We start from the raw sequence: 22134 nt of genomic DNA on the forward strand, positions 1-22134 counted from the left end.
ATACTGGCTTTGGGTTTGTCATAAATAGCTCTCATTATTTTGAGATACGCCCCATCAATACCTAGTTTATTGAGAGTTTTTAGCATGAAGGGCTGTTGAATTTTGTTGAAGGCATTTTCTGCATCTATTGAGATAATCATGTGGTTTTTGTCTTTGGTTCTGTTTATGTGATGGATTATGTTTATCGATTTGTGTATGTTGAACCAGCCTTGCATCCCAGGGATGAAGCCCATTTAATCATGGTGGATAAGCTCTTTGATGTGCTGCTGGATTTGGTTTGCCAGTATTTTATTGAGGATTTTCGCGTCGATGTTCATCAGGGCTATTGGTCTAAAATTGTCCTTTTTTGTTGTGTCTTTGCCAGGCTTTGGTATCAGGATGATGCTGGCCTCATCAAATGAGTTAGGGTGGATTCCCTCTTTTTCTATTGATTGGAATAGTTTCAGAAGGAATGTTACCGGCTCCTCTCTGTACCTCTGGTAGAATTTGGCTGTGAATCCATCTGGTCCTGGACTTTTTTGGTTTGTAGGCTATTAATTGTTGCCTCAATTTCAATGCCTGCTATTGGTCTATTCAGTGATTCAGCTTCTTCCTGGTTTAGTCTTGGGAGGGTGTATGTGTCCAGGAATTTATCCATTTCTTCTAGATTTTCTAGTTTATTTGCATAGAGGTGTTTATAGTATTCTCTGATGGTATTGTATTTCTGTGGGATCAGTGGTGATATCCCCTTTATCATTTTTTATTGTGTCTATTCTATTCTTCTCTCTTTTCTTCTTTATTAGTCTTGCTAGTGGTCTATCAATTTTGTTGATCTTTTCAGAAAACCAGTTCCTGGATTCATTGATTTTTTTGAAGGGTTTTTTGTGTTTCTATCTCCTTGACTTCTGCTCTGATCTTAGTTATTTCTTGCCTTCTGATAGCTTTTGAATTTCTTTGCTCTCGCTTCTCTAGTTCTTTTCATTATGATGTTAGGATGTCAATTTTAGATCTTTCCTGCTTTCTCTTGTGGGCATTTATTGCTGTAAATTTCCCTCTACACACTGATTTAAATATGTCCCAGAGATTCTGGCACATTGTGTCTTTGTTCTCATTGGTTTCAAAGAACATCTTTATTTCTCCCTTCATTTCGTGATTTACCCAGTAGTCATTGAGGAGCAGGTTGTTCAGTTTCCATGTAGTTGAGCGGTTTTGAGTGAGTTTCTTAATCCTGAGTTCTAATTTGATTGCACTGTGGTCTGAGAGACAGTTTGTTGTGATTTCTGTTCTTTTACATTTGCTGAGGAGTGCTTTACTTCCAATTATGTGGTCAATTTTGGAATAAGTGTGATGTGGTTCTGAGAAGAATGTGTGTTCTGTTGATTTGGGGTGGAGAGTTCTGTAGATGTCTATTAGTTCTGCTTGGTGCAGAGCTGAGTTCAAGTCCTGGATATCCTTGTTAACTTTCTGTCTTGTTGATCTAATATTGACAATGGGGTGTTAAAGTCTCCGATTATTATTGTGTGGGAGTCTAAGTCTCTTTGTAGGTCTCTAAGGACTTGCTTTATGAATCTAGGTGCTCTTGTAGTGGGTGCATATATATTTAGGATAGTTAGCTCTTCTTGTTGAATTGATCCCTTTACCATTATGTAATGGCCTTCTTTGTCTCTTTTCATCTTTGTTGGTTTAAAGTCTGTTTTATGAGAGACAAGGATTGCAACCGCTGCTTTTTTTTTGTTTTCCATTTGCTTGGTAGATCTTCCTCCATCTCTTTATTTTGAGCCTACATGTGTCTCTGCATGTGAGATGGGTCTCCTAAATACAGCACACTGATGGGTCTTGCCTCTTTATCCAGTTTGCCAGTCTGTGTCTTTTAATTGGGGCATTTAGCCCATTTACATTTAAGGTTAATATTGTCGTGTGAATTTGATCCTGTCATTATGCTGTTAGCTGGTTATTTTGCCCATTAGTTGATGCAGTTTCTTCCTAGCATTGGTGGTCTTTACAATTTGGCATGTTTTAGCAGTGGCTGGTACTGGTTCTTCCTTTCCATGTTTAGTGCTTCCTTCCTCAGCTCTTGTAAGGCAGGCCTGGTGGTGACAAAATCTCTCAGCATTTCCTTGTCTATAAAGGATTTTATTTCTCATTCATTTATGAAGCTTAGTTTGGCTGGATGTGAAATTCTGGGTTGAAAATTCTTTTCTTTAAGAATGTTGAATATTGACCCCCACTCTCTTCTGGCTTTTACAGTTTCTGCCGAGAGATCCACTGTTAGTCTGATGGGCTTCCGTTTGTGGGTAACCCGACCTTTCTCTCTGGCTGCCCTTAGAATTTTTTCCTTCATTTCAATCTTGGTGAATCTGACAATTATGTGTCTTGGGGTTGCTTTTCTTGAGGAGAATCTTTATGGTGTTCTCTGTATTTCCTGAATTTGAATGTTGGCCTGCCTTGCTTGGTTGGGGAAGTTCTCCTGGATATCCTGAAGAGTGTTTTCCAACTTGGTTCCCCTCTCCCTGTCACTTTCAGGTACACCAATCAAATGTAGATTTGGTCTTGTCACATAGTCCCATATTTCTTGGAGGCTTTGTTCATTTCTTTTTACTCTTTTTTCTCTAAACTTCTCTTCTCACTTCATTTTCTTAATTTGTTCTTCAGTCACTGACACCCTTTCTTCTAGTTGATTGAATCGGCTGTTGAAGCTTGTGCATGCGTCACGTAGTTTTCGTGCCATGGTTTTCAGCTCCTTCAGGTCATTTAAGGACTTCTCTACACTGGTTATTCTAGTTAGCCATTTGTCTAATCTTTTTTCAAGGTTTTTAGCTTCCTTGCAATGGGTTTGAACATCCTCTGTTAGCCCGGAGAAGTTTGTTAATACCAACTTTCTGAAGCCTACTTCTTTCAGCTCATCAAAGTCATTCTCCATCCTGCTTTGTTCTGTTGCTGGTGAGGAGCTGCGATCCTTTGGAGAAGAAGGGGTGCTCTGGTTTTTAGAATTTTCAGCTTTTCTGCTCTGGTTTCTCCCCATCTTTGTGGTTTTATCTACCTTTGGTCTTTGATGATGGTGACCTACAGATGGAGTTTTGGTGTGGATGCCCTTTTTGTTGATGTTGATACAGTTACTTTCTGTTTGTTAGTTTTCCTTCTAACAGTCAGGTCTCTCAGCTGCAGGTCTGTTGGAATTTGTTGGAGGTCCACTCCAGACCCTGTTTGCCTGGGTATCACCAGCAGCGGCTGCAGAACAGCAAATATTGCAGAACAGCAAATATTGCTACCTGATCCTTCCTCTGGAAGCTTTGTCTCAGAGGGGTACCCAGCTGTATGAGGTGTCAGTCGGCCCCTACTGGGAGGTGTCTCCAAGTTAGTCTACATGGGGGTCAGGGACCCACTTGAGGAAGTGGCGTGTCCATTCTCAGAGCTCAGACAACGTGCTGGGAGAACCACTGCTCTCTTCAGAGCTGTCAGACAGGGATGTTTAAGTCTGCAGAAGTTTCTGCCGCCTTGCAGTTCCATCTCGGACTAGCAGTGAGCAAGGCTCTGTGGGCATTGGATCCGTTGAGCCAAGCATGGGATATAATCTCCTGGTGTGCCATTTGCTAAGACCGTTGGAAAAGCACAATATTTGGGTGGGAGTACCCCGATTTTCCTGGTACAGTCTGTCACGGCTTCCCTTGGCTAGGAAAGGGAAATCCCCCGACCCCTTGCACTTCCTGGGTGATGTGATGCCCCGCTCTGCTTCAGCTCGCCCTCCATGGGCTGCACCCACTGTCCAACCAGTTCCAATGAGATGAACCAGGTACCTCAGTTGGAAATGCAGAAATCACCTGTCTTCTGCGTCAATCACGTTGGGAGCTGCAGGCCAGAGCTGTTCCTATTTGGCCATCTTGGACATACTCTGTTTTTTTTTTTTTTTTTTTTTTTGAGGCAGGGTTGCATCTGTTGTCCAGGATAGAGTGCAGTGGCACGATCGTGGCTCACTGCAACCTCCACCTCTTGGGGTCTAGTGATCCTCTCACCTCAGCCTCCTGAGAAACTGGGGCTACAGGCACACATCACCATGCCCAGCTAATTTCTGTATTATTATTATTTTTAAATACAGATGAAGTCTTACCATGTTACCCAGGCTGGTCTCAAACTCCTGAGCTCAATGACCTGGCTGCGTTGGCCTCCCAAAGGGCTTGGATTATAGGCCTAAGCCACTGCAACCAGCTTTGCCATAATTTTTATGACTTAACATCACGATGAGCTTTATTTTTTGAAAAGTTTCTTGTCTCATCATCGGTATGGAATATTTTATATGGATTATAGGTCAAGAAAAATGATAATTTTCCTGTAGTCTGAATTTTATTTTTCTTATTAATATGAAAATGTACTTTTTAAATAACTACAGTATTTTAATGACATTACAATACATTTTTTACTTATTGTTCATTAATTTGATAAATATTATTGGGGGCCTACTTTACATCAGAGCCCTGCTAGGTGGTGGGGCAGAAATAGAAATGTATTAAGGTAAAGACTGATTCATTTTCTGAGTGTCTATATGAATCTAACAAAAATATAAACAAGCATGCTTGAATAATAACAAAAATATCAAACTAAGTAATAGACAAAACAACTCCCCATGTCTTCTTAACTCTCAGAAGCCATCTGGATTTCTCACCTTATTGGATGAAGAAAGTCAAATGATTTGGTCAGTGGAATCAAATTTTCCAAAAAAGCTACAAAGTCTCCTAGAATCCTCAAACACAAATGCGGTGTACTCCCCCATGAAGGATGGGAATGGGAATGTTGCCCTCAAAGACCATGGTACAGCCTTCACCATCATGCACTACGCAGGAAGGGTAAGTGGCCAGAACTGCGTAATTTTTCATGTGCACTAATGATCAAAGGTCCTTGGGACAAGCTCTAGAGTTATTGATATTTTAAGGTGTGTTATTTGGATAAATGGAAGCTGGATGAACAACCCACAACATGTACTTTTCTAAGTGATTTTCTTTTAGCCTGATGAGGAATTAACATCTTCAGAATGATGACGCACACTGTGTGGGCCTTCTCATAATGTTTCTAGAATTATAACTTTATATGAGCAAAGGATCCCTGGGTTTAATACAAAGAGCTCTGCTATACACTTTGGAATATTATTCATAATACAGATGAACATTGGACATCTGAGTTTTCTTGCCTTGAATATAGTTTTTAGTATTAAAGTATTTTTTATTAAAGCATGTCAACTTAAGGAAGAAAGAAAGCCACTCTCTCAGATCTTTCCCAATTCTCTAACCAGGTTTGTAAAACATGCTTCTTACTTCAACACCTTCAAGGATTTCCTCTTACTTGTATAAAAATGATCATTCTCCTTAGTCCAGGCTAATATCAGGTTTCTCCAAGCTGATCATAATTTTTTTCCATATCTTACCTGTCAGAACTCCCCTGTGCAAGATCTCTGTTCAGGTTATTTTTCTCATCCACTCAGTGTTTCTGCATTTGCAGCCTCCCTTAAACTCCATTACATTAAGCTTGATATATCCTCCTTGTCTTCTTAACAAGATCAAATTTTATCCAACTTTCAGTATTAAATCCATGTTCGTTTATCCTCAGTCCAAATCCCAGCTGTAGTGTCTTCCACTTTTGCATGTACAGCTCTCTGTCTCCTACTCTTAACTCCTTTGACCCCACTTAGTACAGATGGCGTGCTAGAGGGTAAAATCTCTCACCGCTGTCTTACAGTGTATTTCAGTTCATTTCGACCAGTGTTTCTAGACTCTGCCTTATGACAAAGAAGAAGCATTCGAGAATCAAAGATGAGCGAAGCCTATTCCTTGCCTTCAAATATCTCAGCTTCGAATAGGGAAAGGCAAATGAACAAATATTAATATGAATAATGTATTACATTGATATAATAATATCAACAAATGTATATATTACGATAGGGAAGGAAGCAATGCGTGGCTTAAAAAATGTGTAGATGCTTTCCAAACCCAGACCTTCAAGGGTGATTGAGAGCTCACTAATTATAAAACAGAGGGGGGACATTCTTGTAAAGACGTAGAATTTTGATTCAGGGTTCAGTTGTATAGGAGAGAATCCATTCTACCTATTTAAGTAGGAAATAATATAGTTTGAGAAAATAATCATTGGGAGACTCTAAATTGAACTTTCAGGAATGACATTAAAAAGCACACCACAGAAAAGAGTTACTAAGACAGTTACAGCCTTATCTTAGATCAGGAAGCCTCTAGCCAAATTAAGAAGCTGCTGCTACAGCTATTGCTACTGCTCCCACCTGCACAAGTAGCGTGTGCAAACCCTAGCACTCAACATCAAAGGAGTGAGGGACTAGACCTGGAGATTCCCACTGCAAGGGAAAATCATCTTCACGGAGGCTCACCAGCTAACACAGCAGAAGCAGCAGCAGTGTGGTTTTCACTGCATCTACTTCTGAGTCTTGTGCCATCACAACAGACTGGTGGAAGCTAAAGAGCAACTGGATCCCAGTGCAAGGCTATGTGGAAGGCAGGCTTCTCCTTTTCAGCCTCGGTGGTACAGGCAGCAACTAGGATGGATGGGCGATGCCATTCCAACACAGCACCTACCTAGTATTTGGGAAGTTGTGTCAGAAGTTCAGTGCAGGGTAGAAAGGGCGGTAGGTGACATGTCTAAAAAGATTGGGTGGGGCCAAATCATGAGTAAATATGCATGTACAACCAAGGGCTTTGTCCTCTTAACACTGTTAACTCACGAAGTATTTTTAGACAAAGTAGGAAGATGAAGCAATAAAAACAAAAAAGCAGAGGGCCTAATACAGGAGATATTGGTATCATAGAAACCAAGAGAAATTAAGAAAAGGGGTCAATACAAAATGTACCTGGGTGATATGGTAGTTAGGCTAAAGAGGAGCTTTGAGAGGCGTTAGAGTGGCAAGGACTCAGAAGGCTGGGGTGGTGAGTGGCACGTCAGAAGGAAATCCATGGAGGATTTATATGTATATAAAATGTATATGTATATATATGTATACTATATACATATAAAACATATTTATATATACAAATATAAATATATGTATATATTTGTATATTATATATATAAATATATGTATATATTTGTATATATAATATACAAATATATGTATATATTTGTATATTATATATACAAATATATATGTATATATTATATATACAAATATACATGTATATATGTATATATTATATATACAAATATACATGTATATATGTATATATTATATATACAAATATAAACATATGTATATTTGTATATATAATATATACAAATATAAACATATGTATATATGTTATATATACAATATAAACGTATGTATATATGTTATATATACAATATAAACGTATGTATATATATTATATATACAATATAAACGTATGTATATGTTATATAGACAATGTAAACGTATGTATATGTTATATAGACAATATAAACGTATGTGTATATGTTATATAGACAATATAAACGTATGTGTATATGTTATATAGACAATATAAACGTATGTGTATATGTTATATAGACAATATAAACGTATGTGTATATGTTATATAGACAATATAAACGTATGTGTATATGTTATATAGACAATATAAACGTATGTGTATATGTTATATAGACAATATAAACGTATGTATATATGTTATATAGACAATATAAACGTATGTATATATTTATATGTTATATATAACATATAAACATATGTTTATATGTTATATATAACATATAAACATATATTTATATGTTATGTATAACATATAAACATATATTTATATGTTATGTATAACATATAAACATATATTTATATGTTATGTATAACATATAAACATATATTTATATGTTATGTATAACATAAACATATATTTATATGTTATGTATAACATATAAACATGTATATATTTATGTTATATATACACATAAACATATGTATATATTTGTATATTATATTTATATATTGTATATACACATATAAACATATGTATATATTTATATATTATATATACACATAAACATATGTATATATTTATATATTATATATACACATAAACATATGTATATATTTATATATTATATACACACATAAACATGTATATATTATATATACACATAAACATGTATATATTTATTATATATACACATAAACATATGTACATATTTTATATATTATATATACGCATATAAACATTTATATATTTATATATTAAATATACGCATATAAACATATATATATTTATATATTATATATACGCATATAAACATGTATATATATTATATATACGCATATAAACATATGTATATATTTATATATTATATATACGCATATAAACATGTATATATTGATATATTATATATATGCATATAAACATATGTATATATTTATATATTATATATACGCATATAAACATGTATATATATTATATATACACTATGTAAACATATGTATATATTTATATATTATACTCAATATATAAACATACGTATATATTTATATATTATACTCAATATATAAACATATGTATATATTTATATATTATACTCAATATATAAACATATGTATATATTTATATATTATACTCAATATATAAACATATGTATATATTTATATATTATACTCAATATATAAACATATGTATATATTTATATATTATACTCAATATATAAACATATGTATATATTTATTTATTATATATACACATGTAAGTATATGTATACATTTATATATTATATACACATGTAAATATATGTATATATTTATATATTATATATACAGATGTAAATATGTGTATATATTTATATATTAATATACACATGTAAGTATATGTTTATATTTATATATTATATATACACTTGTAAATTTGTTTATATATTGTATATACATATAACAATATATAAATTTATGTTTATATATTATATATACAAATATAAATTTATGTATATATTTATATATTATATATACAAATATAAATATATGTATATATTTATATTGTATATATACAATATAAATATATGCATATATTTATAATTGTATATATACAATATAAATATATGTATATATTTATATATACAAATATATGTATATATTTATATATACAAATATAAATGTATATATTTATATATACAAATATAAATGTGTATATTTATATATACAAATATAAATGTGTATATTTATATATACAAATATATAGACAAATATATATACAGATGTATGTATATATTTATATAGACAAATATATATACAGATGTATGTATATATTTATATAGACAAATATATATACAGATGTATGTATATATTTATATAGACAAATATATATACAGATGTATGTATATATTTATATAGACAAATATATATACAGATGTATGTATATATTTATATAGACAAATATATATACAGATGTATGTATATATTTATATAGACAAATATATATACAGATGTATGTATATATTTATATAGACAAATATATATACAGATGTATGTATATATTTATATAGACAAATATATATACAGATGTATGTATATATTTATATAGACAAATATATATACAGATGTATGTATATATTTATATAGACATATATACAGATGTATGTATATATTTATATAGACAAATATATACTGATGTATGTATATATTTATATAGACATATATACAGATGTATGTATATATTTATATAGACAAATATATATACAGATGTATGTATATATTTATATAGACAAATATATATACAGATATATGAGTATATTTATATAGACAAATATACACGTATATATATTTGTATATACAAATATACACGTGTATATATAGACAAATATGTGTATATATTTATGTATACAAATATATGTATATATTTATATGTACAAATATACACGTGTATATGTATATATACAAATATATATGTATATATACATATACACGTGTATATTTATATACACAAATATATGTTTTCATATACATATTATATGCATATGCTACATTTATATACATATATTTATATTTTATATTTGCATTTTTAGATATTTATATATTTATTAGATATTTATATATTCAATAAATATAAAATTTATTAAATTTCATTAAATACTTATATATTTAATCAATACATATATAAATATAAAATATATAAATACAAAATATGAATATATGTATATAAATATGTACTATATATTTCTATATGTATATATTTCTATATGTATATATAGAAATATTATATATACAATGTGTATGTATATATTTATATTTATATACAAATTCTCATATATTTATTTAAATATAAATTTATATACATAAACTATAAAAATATATACATTTTAAATATAATTAAATATAATTCATGTTCTTTGAATTTGAGAGATTTCACTATGACAAGTTCTTTAGGAAAACAGCAGTCTTAGACTTGTATTTCAATTTTTCAGGCTATATTTTCTTCACAGTTAATATTTGTTGAATTCATAGGGAGTATTTTACAATTTACAATGAGGTATGGTGATTTCAGGAAATTACTTTTCCTAAGGTTTTATGGAAGTGACTGTAAGCGGATATGTACTTGATGTGCCTTCTGAGTCTGTTTGTACTGTGTATTGGAGATGCACTAGATGTTCAATAAATGCTAATTGCATTAAAGTCAGTGGAAATGTGCTTTGGAATAATAGTTTTTAAATCATTTTATGTTCAGTTTAAAAAATTGTTGTACATTCACTTAAAATTTCCATTTTTAATTTCAAATATTTTTAGAAAATTTTTGGGAAATCAACTAAGTTTAAGTCAATGTAATTATTTTGCTGAATTCTGATAGAAATGAAGCAAAACAGAGAAAACCAATCGATTAGTTGGTGCACAGCCTAACCCCCTGTGGAAACATGAATGTTCCTGTTAAATCACCTTTATTTTTTAAGCAAGATTTTTCTCATGGGAGTCAGTTTTGTGGTTTTATAAAAATCTTTTATTGTACTGAGATGTACTAATGAGTCTTAGCCAAAAGACTCCCTGAGGACTCATTCACATGTTCAGTATAGATTATATGTAATTTGTGGCAATATGTCAAGCCATATGCCATTTGAATAATCAAATGTAGACACATACACATAAATTTTGAGCTATTGCAGTTTCAAAAAAAGCAGCAACACATTCTGAATTTTATAATCAAGACACGTAGAAAAAGTTAACTGATTTGAAATCAACATGCAAGGTCTAGTTTGGACAATAGGAGGAACATTGCTAAATAGCTCTCTGATAGTAAAGTTGGCCCCAAGCGAGAGCTCAATGGCCGTGGGGTTCTTGGCTTTATTGCCACTGTTTTGGCCAGACTGATGGGGTAGAACGTATCTCCTTCATCACCACTTGCTCCTCCACGATGGGATTACCTGGTCTTTTTACTGGAAATTCATTACATTTCATAGGAAGGATAATTATTACTCCTGGATGATATTGGCATCCAGCCCCACCTGGAGGGACTCACCTATCCTGAAAGCTCTGACCAGGAAGACCGGCCACGCTTCAGAGTCTTGTTTGGAACAGAGGCTCTGAGGTGCTTTTAGAAATGTTTAAGCAACATTATTTAAATTATAGCTGAAGATCTTTTCTAAACACATTTGAATTTTTCATTACTCATAGGAGCACGATATATTTTCCAATCACCATTACAGAAATATTTTAAAGTAAATGGGAAGAGGCTGTACATGAAATATTAACACAGTCTCATTAATGAGCATGAATCTGAATTAAAGAAGGCTTGTAGGGTTTTTTGGCTAGATATTTGTTTTAGCAAATATTAAATCATATATGGGATTATCACTTATAGGGGCTGCTCTTAAAAGTCTGATGATTTACATGATGGATAAGCATTAAATTCACAATGTGTCTAATTTTATTGGCTATTAAAATTAAGAATCTTGAAAGAAGAAAGAATTATGGTTTGGTGAAAGACATTGACTCTGAGGAAAGTTAAATTTCCATTAAGATGATTCTAAACTAACTCCAGTAATAGTATTTTTAAGTTCCTAAATTTTGATGTGAGATGAGCAAATAGATTAGGAGATAGTAAAACAACATTAAGTAATAAAAATTGCATTAATGAAAATGTAGGTCAAAAGTAATAGTTATACAATATATGACACCTACCTATATGAGCCTTGTTTGTTGTCTGCTCATAGGATCTTTGTCTGAAAGTTGTTTTTTATGAAAATTTATATTAGCATGAAGTGAATCTCTTTGGATGTCAGATAAGCATCCCATTGTGATTGGCCTGAACGGTTTATAGGCAACAAGTTGGTGATGTTGTTCTTACCCCTAAGATGATGCATCCCTGTTTCAGCTCCTTCTCCCCACAAATGCTTATGCATTATAATGGGCTGAACGGGAGCCCTCCGAAAATATTTCCAGGCCCCTATTCATGGAGACTGTGAATATGTTCTTATTTGGAAAAAGGGTCTTCATTTATATAATTAAGTTACAGATCTTGAGATGAGGAGATGATTCTGGCTTATCTGGGTGGTCTCTACGTCCAAAACCTACTCTAAAAGTTAGGCAGAGAGAGATTTGAGAGAAAAGAAGGAGGCCATGTGACCACGGGGGGAGGTATTGAAGCAGCCAGGAGCCAAGGAACACCTGGAACTCCCAGAAGTTGGAAGAGGCAGGAAGGATCCACCCGTTGAGCCTCTGGTGGTGTGGGTGGGCCAGATTCCAGAGTGCTGGCCTCCAGTGGTGAGAAGGAACACTTTTCTCTTGTTTTGAGCCACCTAACTAGTTATTTGTTGCAGCCATCCTAGGAAACCATAAAGTATTTATTGGTTCATCTTGACAGATGATAAGAGTAGTAGTTTTATCAGATAACATTGTAGAATTTCCTTGCCACATTTGATTCGTTTTTAAGTGATTCCTACACTTCTCTGTCTCAGGTTTTCGCACGCAGTTTTCCTTACCTGGAACATCCCTTTTCTTTGTCTTTCCAAATCTTATCCATCTTCCCTCAGATCAAGTTCTTGGCCTGATCTAAATTTCCTTGATCTCATTTTGCCCTACTCAGTAATAATTCCTGAAGCTTGCATGACATTTTCCAGTTTACAAAGTACTTCTGTGACATTGTCACCACATTCTTGGATGTAAATATTACTATTTCCGTTTTCCAGGTAAATAAGCCTTGGTGAAGTTCAGTGATTCATCAAAGATTGTACAGCTGCATGTTAATTTCCTAGGCCTGCCAAAACCAAGTACCGTACACTGGGTGGCTTAACACAACAGAGATTTATTTTTTCACAGTGCTGGAGGATAGAAGTTCAAAGTCAAGTGTTGGCAGGGTTGGTTACTTCTGGAGACTCTGAGGGAGAGGCTGTTCCAAGCCTCTCTCCCAGCTTGTGGTGGTAGCCAGCCATTGGCATTCCTGCCTTACAGACCCCAGTTCCTGGCTTGCAAACCTATCACCCCAATCTGTGCCTCCATCACATGGCCCTGTCCCTCTGTGTGTTCTCTCCTCTTCTCACAAAGATTTAATCCAGCCGGACCGCATCTTAATTTAGCTAATTTCATCTACAAAGACCCTGTTGCCAAATAAGGTCATATTCTGTTGATCTGGGTGGACGTGAATTTTAGGGTACACTATGCAAGCCACTACAGGCTAGCAGTGACAACACTGTGTCTTATTTTCCCCAAGTTCACTGTGCTTTTCTCTCTTCACCACGTCGTGGGGTGACATTCCTAATGTGTTTATTGTCTGTACTCATAGAATTCATGTGGCATAGTGGAAGGAGGGTGGAAAGGGCAGGATACCTGCCTGGGGCCCAGCTGGCCAGGGTTTGATTTCCAGCTCCATTACTCTGTGCCTTTGAGGAGGATAAGGACCCTCAGTTGCCACACCATGATATTTATCATTAAAGAAAATATAATTATGAACCTCATAAATTTGTCCTGAAGCTTAAGTACAGGACAAGCAATAAATGCAGGTACAATTATTTTTACTCATTTTTTCAAGTATGTGAGTCATCTATTTCCCCAACAATGGCTGAAGGTCTTCAGTGCAGGAGTACAACAGTACTTCGTAACATTTTGAACTCATCAATCACAGATATTGAAGACCAGAAAATATTGCAGGGGTTATCGAGTCAACTTTTGCCATATATTCAGAGGAGAATATTGGTGGCCCCATTGAGTTGCTCAAATAAAGTAAGTGGTAAAGTGTCCTTGACTTGTTTAAAAAAAACAGAGTCAATTCTTTTATCTTATAAAAGTGCTCACATTATATAAAGTAATATTTTGAAAGTCATGTTAGAATGTTTATTTTTATATACATGCGGTTACTGGTATCACTTTAGTAGATGATAGGAAAGGTACAACCACTCCCATTATATTAGTATTTTCTGGCCCTTCTTATGACACTTGAAAGACTTCAGTGGAAGATATGTGCAGAAAATTGAGATATTTCTCTAACTATAGTATTAAATTAAATATATAAACATATAATATAAAAAATATATAAAAATATAGTATAACATTAAATTCTCTAAATATAGTATTCAATACAGAAAATTGGGATATTTCTCAACTACAATATTAAAAGAGAAAACAGAAAACAAAATGTTTTAGTTTATGTTAATGTAACATTTTGTTTTTCACAGAATATTTGGGATGCTTTGTGATGAGTAGCTCCCTTTGAAAGGAATTTTGTAAAAAAAAAATATATTCTTTACCATTTAGTTTTATAACTAATACTTTAATCAGGCATACAGGTGTGTGAAATATTACTGCACATTTTAAAAGATCCTTTCCATATGATTTCCCCTTATAAAATTAAAACATTCTCTACAATTTATATACATATTTTGAGTTGTAATTTTATGATGGCATAAAAACTTACAGCCACCTTATCTAGTGTGCTTGCAAATACATCTTTCTGTGGGTGGATTTTGATTGTATTTGTCAGGATTCCTTCGTTGTAGCTCTAAACCACAACCCTACAGATAAAATTGTAATCTCAGACACGTAGGCCCTGATCATTACTGTTCATGTCACCGATTTCCACAGGCCTTTACGGGAATCATATCACTAAAACGTTGTTGATGGGAATGACGTGAGGAAAAGAATGAAGTCACTGATTTGTAGCCCGTCTGTAAAATACGTAGATTTTTTTTCTTCTCTTTAAAAATAGCGTATCTCTATCTTTGAATAAACTAAGTTTGAAATGTTCCTATTGTTTAGATTTATGCTGTTATGCAGGTCCCCGAGTAGAGATCTTTGTCTCATTGATGCTGCAGTCGATTCTAGATGATCTAGTGATGAAAGCCAACCTCTTTGCCTTTAAACATTTTTTCTTTTCTTTTTTTTTTTTTTTTTGAGACGGAGTTTTGCTCTTGTTGCCCAGGCTGGAGTGCAAAGACACAATCTCGGCTCACTGCAACCTCCGCCTCCCAGGTTCAAGTGATTCTCCTGCCTCAGCTTCCCAAGTAGCTGGGATTATAGGCGTCCACCATCGTGCCCAGCTAATTTTTTGTATTTTTAGTAGAGACAGGGTTTCACCATGGTCTTGAACTCCTGACCTCAGGTGTCCACTCTCCTTGGCCTCCCACCTTAAACATTTTTATATAACATGCTTGCGGGATCTCTGTCTGTTGAGCTTCTCAGTTCCACCTGTGTCAGGAACACCTTTCATAACATGTCCTTTACCTCCCTGGAGATTTGTGGGGGACACCTTGTACCCAAGAGGACTCTGAGATTGAACTTTTAAATTAAAAAACAAAGAACATAAACTAATCAACAGGGCAGTTTTCATTTGTTTCTCTCCTTTTCTCCAGGCAGAATCCCCAGACATAACAATCAAATCAGTCTGGTCTAAGCCAAACTGATACTCTTAAAAGCTATTTGACAAAGGTATTTTGACTTGCACAGAAAGAAGTTAATTTACATCTGTATTTGTTCACCTCTTGAGCAGGCGTTTTGAAAAATAAAAAGTAGCTCTACTAGGCTCCTGGTGTTCCACTGCTGACACGAATTTCCCCTTTGGCAGTATTGTGTGGGAGGCATGATCCACCTTTTCTTACCTAGGTTTTGTTAAGACAAAATGTAATACCTCATTTAGAGAATCTTCTGCTTCTTCACATATTTAATATATTCTTTTATCTTCATGAGCTGGCAGAAAGTTATAAAACTTTAGATTTTTCAGAATATTGATAGTTTATGGCTAGTTGGTATATTTTTTCATAAAGGAATCAATGAGGCACATTCATAAATTTCAGCTGTGTCAATTTCAATGGACTATCCATATACAGATTTCTAGATATCTAGATGGGACTCTTAACAACATTACTATAGCTTCCTAATAACCTTCTTTGTTAATTAGTATTCATCAACTTAAAGTGAATCAGAAGGAAAGCAAAAAAAAAAAAAAACTAGCGGATAGAATCACTTAATGGGAAAGTAAAAGAATAGAAGCTCTTGCTTATAAATATTGATGATATACAGACATCAGTTTACCACTACAGAAGAAATTGAGACTCTTTTCAGCAAACCTCAGATAGAAAGCTGAAACCAGGCAGGGAAAATAATTGGACACATTTATATTTGCTGCAAATGATCACTTATTTATTTTGCTAAAATCCAATCTTCACATATATTCTGTGATATATTGAATTCAAGGGTTTATCTCAAAACTTTGCATTTTAAATTATCACCACTTCCAACACCAGAAAAGTGGTTTAATTAAAAATTTAATTCCAACCACTTATTTCCCAAGGATTATCTTTTGCATCATATAAATAACATGAGAAAGGGATTATAGATTTGATGGATGTATGGATTTACTTTCATTTTGTGAATATTGATGATGTTTCTCAGAGCAGGGAGCTTATCGACTCTCAAGATTCAGTTGCATATACACGATGATTCCCAGATCTCCACTCTATTTCTGCTGTGGGCTGCATATTGACTTTTTAATATCTCTATTAGTATAGCATCTTAAATTCAACAGAAGCAAAGTCAACTAAACTACCTACCCATCTCCCACTCCCACTCTTTCTCTCTCAACTCACCTCAAAAAAGTAAAAAAGAAAATAAATAAAACTGATTTTTTGTATTTGTCCCCCCTTTCAATTAATGGCAAAACCAGACACCCAATTAATTACCAAGTACAAGCTACTGTCTTTCTTATTTAACTCTCAATCCAAATACTCCAGTTCTTATCTCAGTACCCTGGTTCACATCACCCTCTTTGTTCTCTGGACTACTTCAGTAGTCCCTCAACACTAATTGATGGAATGAGTACTAATTATCATTAAAGAATAAAGGAATGAACGAATTTTTTTTGTTTTGATTTGATTTTTGAGATGAAGTCTCATTAATGCCCAGGCTGGAGTGCAACGGTGCGATCTCGGCTCACTGAAACCTCTGCCTCCCAGATTCAAGCAATTCTTCAGCCTCAGCCTCCTGAGTAGCTGGAACCACAGGCGCCCACCACCACACCCGGCTGATTTTTGTAGTTTTAATAGGGATGGGGTTTCACCATATTGGCTAGGTTGGTCTCAAACTCCTGACCTCAGGTGATCCACCCGCCTTGGCCTCCCAAACTGCTAGTGAATGAATATTTTTACTTAAAGGAATATTAACTGCCTCTAATGCATTTAGTTTTTTTGTTTCTCTGATAACTCTCTCAAAATTAAATGTGATTACTTTGATTTGATTTGTTAATAATAGACCTAAACTATTGGCACTGATGGATGCTCTACTTACCAATTGGGCATAAATGATCCCTTTTAAAGATTTCTGTCCCCAAGCTTATTTCTCATAGTTGAAGAATAAATTTTGCTTTCTCTCTTCAGAACCAGAACTTCCAAATTATTTTCACATTTTTGTTTTTCACCTACCTGGTAGTAGAACAGACACAATTCAGAAGATGTAATTGAGATTCCTTAATATTTTGGGCTTATATTGCTTTTTAAAATATATTCGGCAAGATTAGTTTTTTCCTTGTAACCAGATAAAAATTTGGGCAGCTCCAGTGATATTTCTGGTCTCTGTCTAGTCATACAATGTCATTTATTTGCTTTACTTGGCACTCACAGACCCAATTCAGTAATTAAGAACTGTAATCGTCAAAACAACAGATTTAATGGAAAGTGAAGTCTCCTCATGCCTCAGATACTGCCTAAACATTGTACGGTGGCCTAGAAAGTCCCTTTTTCTTCCTTTTCATGCCACGCTTTGCCTCTTCTGATGTGCATTGTTTCAGTGTGGTTTCCTGCACACTGTGCTTCACGTGTGCAAAGCTAACACTCACTCAGGTGCTTTTCTGGGCGTCTTAGAGGGACCGACTTTCCCAGGTGTGGGTGATGCTCATCTTTGGCTGGCTGCTCCCCCTCGACCCTGGTTTTGGGGTTGATTCCACATAGACCCTCTCTACTGGACTCCATGATTTCCAACTTCCCATGTGTCTCTTGGCAGGATTTAACACAGCTCTGGCTTGTGTACCAGATGAAGCCCTACCACCATATCCTTCGCTATCAAAACCTCCATCTGTGGTGTGGTCTTTGTTTTCATGTGCTGGCTCAGAACAGCTCAGGCCGCTGCAGCAGAAGCCATTATCCCTCCCGCATCGTCGCACATATCCCCATCCTTTGTGCTTCTTCCCAGGGCCAAAGGCCAGTGCACAGTATCTTCCTAGCCAGTGAGACAAGGCAAAGGTGTAAGAATGTTCCCATGAAGCCTCCCTTCTCTTGACTTAGAGGACAAAGGAAGAAACCGTGGAAACGCACTTATGTCCACATTTGGATGTTATTAAAGCAATAAAGCAATCACTATTGTGTACTCAAATTGAGCACAAGATCAATAGATTGATAGATGTAGACTTTGGTGTATGAAGTAAATACAGTAGAGAGCTAGATAGATGGGCAGGCACACACATAAATCAAATACCACTACTGACAGACACACATGCATATTAGCCATGCTGTAGTCTTGGATATTCCTAAATGTCTAACCTGAGGGTAGCTTTGTTAGAGGAACTTTAACTTTTAGCACTTTAACTACATGGAAATGTAGATTTCAATATCAGAAATATATTGAAGATATATGTGAGATACTGTAATTAGCATTTGATTTGACCTTAGCATACCTAACAAGGTAGCCTGTGCAAGCTTCAGAAAAGTCTCTAATTTTAATGCAGAGAATTACATATAATTCTCTAATTTACATGTAAATTATGGATAATCTTAGCTAGGTAAGAGTAATAGGGAAGGAAAATTAAGGCGTATTTATAAGAGAACTAAGTAGTGAATCTCTACACAATGCCCCTAAAGGCCCACCTAGGGACAGAACACCATGGTTTTGCTATTCAGAGGCATTGGTGTGTGCACTTACTGAATTACAGGGAGTTGAAGAGTGGCAACATCCATGTTTTCACCCTTTGCCCAGGGCTCCGTTTCCTCTCGTCTCTCTGTTCTGTAGCCTGTGAGGCAGTGCACCACTGACAAGCATGCTGAGACCCATTAGGCTCTGTGCACAATACTCATTTTGCAGCTCAGACAGCTTCTCCTTTCACATACAGTTCTCCTACAGTGGACGATTCTCATCCTTTGCCTCGATCTGTCAGACTTCGTCGTCCCACATTATTCTCTTTGCTTTCCTTTATACCTTCAAGAGCTCCATTATCTTTCTTTGGGAGTCTTAAACAGTGCTGTGCAGCATCTATCCCTGTCTTTTCCTGAGCTATGTAGCAGGAAGGAGTTTCTCAGCTGTCAGCAACAAGACAGAGTAGACAAAACAAGAAAATGGAAAATCATTGAGGTCCATCAGGATTCCATCTCAGGAATAAACTGTACTAAATTTTCAAGGAGGAGAAAATGATTACAGGGAATAGATTCCCCAGGAAAAGTTAAGCCGACAGACAAGGGATGCTGAAGTGATCTAGAGATTATCCACAGCAGAAAGTAGCTGCATTACCTAAGGCTAAAGGATCATGGGAGGAGAAGTTACCTCTGGACTCCAGGAGCTGAGGGCAGGAGGTGGAAGCCACATGTTTCTACAAGGCCACTACTCTGGAAGAATTGGGCTATGAAAAGTGGGCTGCAAGACAAAAATGGAATCAGGGAGGAAATTCAGCCCTTGTAGGAGAGGAAGATAATTACCAAAACTTGGACCCTCCTCCTGCCTTGTCATTTTATGCAGTGCTTTTAGGGGTGTAGCCCTATCTGGAAGGCCAGGCTGAGAACCCCACTGCCTCAATGCATCTTAGGGCAGAAAAGGGCACAGATTCATTCGAGAGCAAATGGGCGTACCTTGAAGAAGAAAGACATCACAAAGCACAATTTGTGGCAGAGTCCAGGTCGCTTGAAAGTGCATACCTAGACAAAGTTAGAGTTGATAGATACAGACATATAACTTAAGGCTGGCTAACCCTGGAAAAAGGAATTAGAGATAATTTTTAATTTTGTTACTTTTAGTACATTCCAAATTTTATAAATGTATATGATATGCTTAGGTTTTATGTTCCCACCCAAATCTCATCTTGAATTGTAATCTCCATAATCCCCGGAGGAGAGACCAGGTGGAGGTGATTGAATCATGGGGGTGGTTTGCCCTGTGCTGGTCTTGTGACAGTGAGTTCTAACAAGATCTGATGGTTTTATAAGGGGCTCTTTCCCCTTCGCTCAGCACTTCTCCTTCCTGCCGCCTTGTGAGGAAGGCACCTTGATTCCCATTTGCCTTCCGCCATGATTGTAAGTTCCCTGAGGCCTCCCTAGCCATGCTGAACTGTGAGGCAATTAAGCCTCTTTCCTTTATAAATTACTCAGTCTCAGATAGTTCTTTACAGCTGTGTGAAAACAGACGAATACAACATGTAACATATTTTACAAAATATTTTTAAAAGGTTAGCCCCTGCTGTTTTCCTTGGCTTATTAAAAATTTAGTCTTTTAACCCTGATAACCTCCTCAATCCAAGGATGATATTTTAATAACCTTTGATATTAGCCATATCAAAGGCAATCTGAAAATCTAAATAGATGCCCATTTACTAAATTTACATATAAGCCATTCCTAGCCCCCTAAAATAATAGTTTTGTTGATGGATTATGCTAATCAATAAAATCATTAAAATTTAGTGTGAAGTGGCCAGAGATCAAAACTCAATTAAATAGATAAGAAACTGTGGTTCAGAGAAGCTGACTATCATGTTCCCACAATTAATTATCCCAGCACATGGCCCATGAGTGTTTCTATAGGTTGAGAAGCAGAAACTATAATAGAATGAGAATCCCTTCTTCTTAACCCTTGGTCTGTTGTTCCTTCTACTTTACCACGCTCTCATTTTTATATCATTTTCTCCAAAATTCCAACACCATATATGGCATATATAGGGTACCACAATAACCAGGGATTTTTGAAAAATACTGCACTTTATTGCTACCCTCTTAGATGAAAGTATTTGAAAGTTTTTTTTTCCTCTACAAGAACTTTTCAAAAAATGCTAACTCCCCTAAGAAAATAGCTTAGCCTTGAGTATAGTTATAGTGCAATCTCATCTTAAACTTATCAGCAATTTAAAAATATGTCAATATCTGCTCTAATGGCTGTTCTCAGAAGGACTGTGTTTCTTTATTTAAAATGCACTGTAGGCCGGGCGTGGTGGCTTATTCCTGTAATCCCAACACTTTGGGAGGCTGAAGCAGATGAATCACTTGAAGTCAGGAGTTCAAGTTCAGCCTGGCCAACATGGCAAAACCCTGTTTCTACTAAAAATACAAAAATTAGCCAGGCGTGGTGGTGTATGCCTGCAATCCCAGCTACTCAGGAGGCTGAGGCAGGAGAATCGCCTGAACCTGGGAGGCAGAGGTTGCAGTGAGCAGAGATCATGCCACTGCACTCCAGCCTGGGTGACAAAGTGAGACTCTGCTTCAAAAAAATTAATTAAATAAATAAAATAAAATGCACTGTGTACAGTTACTTCCTGCAAACCCTGCTCCCATGCTCCTTTCTCACCTGCCAGCACCACATAGAAGGACTGAGTTAACAGAGCATCCTAAGCTCCTAGTAGCTGGAGCTGTGATTCTCATACGTAACGTGCATCCAGCTTAACTGGGGAGCAAGTTTAAAATGCAGCTTCCTGGATTCCTCTCCAATAAATAATGACTAAAGAGGTCTGGGGTGAAGTTGAAAGCATTTGCATTCTTATT

At 35.2% G+C, this 22134-nt stretch overlaps 1 protein-coding gene across 1 annotated transcript in view; it reads left to right on the top strand.

Moving 5' to 3' along the window:
• MYO16 (myosin XVI) overlaps nucleotides 1–22134 on the top strand; it is a 583910-nt gene that overhangs the window by 389733 nt on the left and 172043 nt on the right. Inside the window, exon 23 of the mRNA XM_019039479.4 lies at nucleotides 4617–4817. Coding sequence (XP_018895024.4) covers nucleotides 4617–4817 — 201 coding nt within the window. The remainder of the gene's footprint in view (nucleotides 1–4616; nucleotides 4818–22134) is intronic.

This window comes from Gorilla gorilla, chromosome 14 (assembly GCF_029281585.2).
Source record: "Gorilla gorilla gorilla isolate KB3781 chromosome 14, NHGRI_mGorGor1-v2.1_pri, whole genome shotgun sequence".
NCBI lineage: Eukaryota > Metazoa > Chordata > Mammalia > Primates > Hominidae > Gorilla > Gorilla gorilla.